Raw genomic sequence first — 5,496 nt, 5'->3', positions numbered from 1 at the left:
ATTGCATTGTTTATTTGAGACTTCTCAGAATTTTTAAGATGTACAATTATGGCTATAAACTTTTCTATTAGGACTGTTTTAATTGTAACCCAGAGGTAGCATGTATTATTATTTTCATTAATTTCTAGAAATTTCCTTCCTGTTATCTTCAATGACTACTGTTCATTCAAAGGCATATTGATCACCTCTTTTCCTCCTTTGCTGCTTGAGGATCACCACCATCATGAATGACACAGTAACCACTGGACCAGGAAGTTCATGACCAACCGTCTGCTTCAGAAGAAACAAATGGTCATCGACGTCCTTCACCCAGGGACAGTACCCAAGTACTACAGTACCCAAGACAGAAATTCGAGAAAAACTAGCCAAAATGTACAAGACCACACCAGGTGTCATCTTTGTATTTGGATTCAGAACCCATTTTGGTGGGGGCAAGACCACTGGCTTTGGCATGATTTATGATTCCTTGGATTATGCAAAGAAAAATGAACCCAAACACAGGCTTGCCAGACACGGCCTGTATGAGAAGAAGAAGACCCCAAGGAAACAGCAGAAGGAATGCAAGAACAGGATGAAGAAAGTCGGGGGCACTGCCAAGGCCAGTGCTGGTGTCGGCACAAAGGCAAAGGACTGGAGACTGATTATGGTGACTTAATCTGCCACAACCCTGCAAATGTTTAATGACCATTGAACTGTAAATACTCCCCCCGACCCAACCAAAAAATGTGTATTGGTCAGTTGGCAAGTATTTGCATGGTTGCTGAAGTTTTTCTTCCTATTGATTTCTAGTTTTATTCCACTGTGGTCTGATAGCCAATGAATTGTTTATTTATATTTATTTGTTGAAGCTTGCTTTGTGGCCCATGATGTGAAAAATATGGGGAAATTTCCTTGTACTGCTGAGAAGAATAGCTTCTGGATGGAATGTTCTGTAGTCATCTGTTAAATATAGCTGGTCTGTGGTATAATTTCGCTTTGCTGATTTTTAGTTTGGAGGACCTGTCTAAATATATGAGTGTTGTAGTAAAGTCTCCCACTACTATTTGTCTAACCTATTTGACTTGTTTTACTTTTTGGCTTGTGTATATATGTATATATGTATATATAATGGGTTGTGTGTATATGGTGTGTGTGGGGGGTGGACTGGAGTTTCAAACTTCGGCAGTTTCAGGCCCCTTTAGGCCACAAGGGCCTCTGCGTAAAGCACACTTTACTGCGGATTCAACTCTCCAGCCTCTATGTTTATCTTTTGTGCCATTTAGTATTTGTTGTATGAAATTGGGAGCTCTGATACTTGGTGTATAAATGTTTATACCTGTTATGTCTTTTTTAATGTCTTTTTAATTTTTTTATTTGAGACAGAGAGAAAGGGAGAGAGAGAGAAAGAGAGAGAAAGAGAGAGAGAGAGAGAGAGAGAGAGAGAGAGAGAGAAAGAGAGAGAGAGAGAGAACGGGTGCACAAGACCACTAGCCACTGTAAATAAACTCCAGACACATGCGCCACCACGTGCATCTGGCTTCTGTGGGTCCTAAGCCATCTCTCCAGCCTTTGTTATAAATTCTTGATGGATTGCTCCCTTCATTAATATGTAGTGTCCCTTTTTTTGTCTCTTTTGTTAAGCTTAAGCTTGAAGTTGACTTTATCAGGTATAATAGCCATGCTCATTCATTTTTATTCCTTGCAATTGCATTGAATAAATGTTCATACCTCTTTATATTATCTCAGCTCCTTTTTCTGCCCATGAATTTTTAAGATTTGGTTTCCTGAATGCATCTCAGACTTCTTAGAAATCATGATTGTGTTCCTTTTATTTCCCCCATGTGCCTGTGTTAATTGTTATCTCAATTTTGTCCTCCATGTTTGAAATTCAGTCTTGGTAATGCTCTCTGTTAGGATATTTACTTGAATGATCGTTTCTTTGCTTCCTTTCCACGTACGCTGCTTTAGTCCTTTCACACGATTCGTTTCTGTCCGTAGTTTCTCTGGAAAAGCACTTCTTTGAGACCCCAGCCCAACCTGAGTTCTCTCACCCTGGAATGTTTGCATTATCTGCAGCCTCTGTTATGCAACGCAGTCTTTTTTGGCTTTTGCTCCATTCTGCTAGCTGGATATGCTCCCATCTTTCTGGAAGACCACAGAGCTCCTGTCAGTAACTGATGTCTATTTTATAGATAAGTGACACTAAGCTTATCTCAATGTTGGGCCATCCAACATGCTCCACTAAAAATAAATAAATAAATAAAGTAAATTAATTGAATGTAGGACCATGGTTGTAGTTTGGGTGTTTAAAGCTGGGCTCAGCAAACTTTGTCCACCATAGATCAGGTGATAGATAATCTAGGCTTGCAGGCCATCTGGTCTTTGTTACACATAGTCAGCTATGCTGCTGTAGCAACCGTAGGCACTGTGCTCATGAATCAGGGTGACTATGTTCCAGCAAAATTTTATTTACAGAAACAAGTTTGAGGGCTGGAGAGATGGCTTAGTGGTTAAGGCACTTGCCTGCACAGCCAAAGGATGCGTTTCCATTCCCCAGAACCCATGTAAGCCAGATGTACTTGGTGGTGCATGCATCTGGAGTTAATTTGCAGTGGCTGGAGGTTCTGGCATGCCCATTCTCTCTCTCTCATAAGTAAATAAAAATAAATTATCTTTTGGACTCAGGTGTGGTGGCACATGCCTTTAATCCCAGTACCTGGGAGGCAGAATATCGCCGTGAGTTTGAGGTCATCCTGAGACTACATGGAGAATTCAGGTCAGCCTGGACTAGAGTGAGACACTACCTTGAAAAAAAAAAACAAAAATCCCCATAGAACAAAACAAAAAAAATTATCTTTGAAAAGTAGGATGTGGTGGCACAAACCTGAAATCCCAGGGCTGGGGAGGTGGCGACGGCAGTGCACAAGGTGGTGCACGCACCTGGAGTTTGTTAGCAGTGGCTAGATGCCCCTGTGTGCCCATTCTCTCTCTCTCTCTCTCTTTCTAATAAATAACTAACTGAATTAAAAAAGAATTAAAAGAAATAAACAAACAAGTTTGACCAGCATGTTGTTTCCTGATCCTTGCATTCAAGAATGGTGCTCTGAGACCCATGTATAGGCCCTCATTAGGAGTCTGTAGATAAGCTTAGTTGCAGTCCTGTGAATTCTAACCCTGGTCAATGCCCTCATCTGAGCTACATTGTCATTGTTGGAGAACTGATGGGGTCAGAGCGTCCTTTCAATTGTCTTACACCCAAGCTCTATGACTGAAGCTGGAGGGGAATGGAATGAAAGGGCAGCAATACATAATCATTTTAGGCTTTTGAAGATTAACGTTTCAAAGTTCCAATAATCTACGTTCTTGGCTTGTTCTGTCTTTTTGCAAAATTATAAATTCTAATTCTCCCTTAATGATTTTCTTCTTTTCCCATTTTCTTTTTTTCTCCTTTCTTCCTGGTTCTTTCCCCTCCCCTCTCTGTCTCTTTTTCTCCCTTTTCCCTCCCTTCCTCCTCCCTTCCTCCTTCTCACTAAGCTTCAGGTTACTCTATGGACTGTGTTCTACTTTCTCTCTGTCTGTGTTGTTACCAAGTCTGCCCTGCCTGTGCTAGATTTTCCTCAGTAGCCTTTAGCAAATAGCTGAGGGTGCTCCAAGAGTCACGGTTTCCATTCCTGAGGAAAAGAAGTCATAAAAATAGAGAAAATTTATCGTTCATAGTCTATGTATTGTTTGCTAAACTCAGCTTCCCTGTTACAGAGGTTATTTATTTATTATCAGACTGAAGATCCCTGCAGGTGCAGAATAGTTGGAAACGAATCCCATGCCACCTGGAACCCTTTACAGCGGGTTCCCCAAGTCCTGAATTCAGACACCCACCACCACAGCAAAACACACTATCACTGGCCATCGAAGTTTGCAAACTTGGAAGAGGTCTTGTACCCTCAGCACCGAGTACCTACAATGCAAACTCTCTTTCTCTTGGGTACAGGAAAATCAGAGACTGGTTGGAGGTGTTTTAGTTTGGGACCTAAAAGCTTCAAAGGCTTATAGCCTAACACAGAAGGCTTTGAAGTGAGGTGGTGGTGTGCCGACGAGAGGAAGCTCAGCCCTCCATGGGGTGCTGTATTATTTCAGGCTTTTGATTTTCAGCTGCAAGGCAAACAGCCCCCACTCCACCCTGCTCTGACTTACCCAGGTTATCTGTGCATGCAGAGAGGGCTACATTTCCACTGAACCAAAGATAGAACTAATTGGCTCAGTTTGTTATATAGTCAGACATCTGTGAACTTCTCCTAATTTTGATTTTGCTATAATCACAATGCTTTTGTCTTTTTTTTTTTTTTTTTTTTTTTGGTGTTGTGAAAATTGAAGCCAAGGAAGCGTAATTGTTTAATGATCTGCTGTGGTTGAAGCCACGGAACCGTTCACTTTACAGCTATTTGAACCTTCTTTCTCTTCTCTGTTTCCTCTAATTGATGCTGAGTTGGACCGTCACTTTCCCAGATGCCTTTGCAGCTACAGTGTCCATATAATGCAGTGGTATGTCGTGACATGATAGCCCTGGTAGCTTTTGGTAAACTTTTTTTTATGTTTACTAATAAAGGAAAAGCTAGTATCTCCTCGCTTGTACCTCTCTTGCCTGCAGATAAGGTGACTGGATCTTCTGAAGCGATGCTGTGACTGGTGACCATTGCAAAGGTGAAAATTGATGGTAGAAAGACATCCTAGAGCCTACCTAGGTCCTGGAATGGCTTCATTAAGCAGCTGAGCCAACTAGGCTTGGACTCTTGCTGTATGAGAAAAATAAATCTGTGTTTGATTCAACCATTGCTGGTTGGGGCTTCTGTTACTTGGACCAAGGCATTTTTTTTTCTCCAAAGATTCAGGTTTATTGAGGGCGTGAAGGGCTACTGGGAGCCTCGGGTATCTGGCAGTGGCATCTTGCATGTTCCTGGGCTGAGAATGACCCAACCAGGGGCAGAAGATAGGGTTCCCACAGCCCAGGCCTACCTGAAAGTGGAGCTTTCTGCTCCACCGCGTCTGAAGCCTTTGGGCCCAAACGTGGCCGAGTACCAGGGATGGCTGGAGCAGGTCTTGCCTTCAAACTCAGCATGGACCCTGGAGGCCCAGGAGGAGCAGGTCCGATGCCAGTCTTTGCCCAGCAAGGCCACCAGCTCCTCGAAGTGCACCTCCCTGTTGCACTTGGGCATGGGTGGAGCCTGGACTGGGCTAAGTGGCCGCAGCTAGGAAGTAACCGGCTGTCGATTCTGGACTCTGAACCCAGGCATGCGTAACTGCGTAAGTTTCACTCATCAGCCAATGGTAGGAACTGAGATGGCATTTTTAAAGCATTATTATTTATTGGTTTTTGGGTTTTCGAGTTAGGGTCTCACTCTAGCCCAGGCTGACCTGGAATTCACTCTTTATTCTCAGCGTGGCCTCGAACTCATGGCAATCCTCCTACCTCTGCCTCCAGAGGGCTGGGATTAATGGAGTGCACCACCACACCTGGCTTAT

At 43.0% G+C, this 5,496-nt stretch overlaps 1 protein-coding gene and 1 pseudogene across 1 annotated transcript; one reads left to right on the top strand and one right to left on the bottom strand.

Moving 5' to 3' along the window:
• Positions 1-223: 223 nt before the first annotated feature.
• LOC101595245 lies at positions 224-655 on the top strand (annotated as a pseudogene).
• A 4,330-nt stretch (positions 656-4,985) lies between these two features.
• On the bottom strand, positions 4,986-5,189 carry LOC123462288 (cysteine-rich protein 1-like). Its single transcript, XM_045155534.1, has one exon. The coding sequence runs from the start codon at positions 5,187-5,189 to the stop codon at positions 4,986-4,988; it is 204 nt and encodes a 67-aa protein (XP_045011469.1).
• Positions 5,190-5,496: the final 307 nt, after the last annotated feature.

This window comes from Jaculus jaculus, chromosome 7 (assembly GCF_020740685.1).
Source record: "Jaculus jaculus isolate mJacJac1 chromosome 7, mJacJac1.mat.Y.cur, whole genome shotgun sequence".
NCBI lineage: Eukaryota > Metazoa > Chordata > Mammalia > Rodentia > Dipodidae > Jaculus > Jaculus jaculus.
The sequence above is the reverse complement of the archived record's forward strand: the minus strand, read 5'-3'. Positions and strand labels throughout refer to the sequence as shown.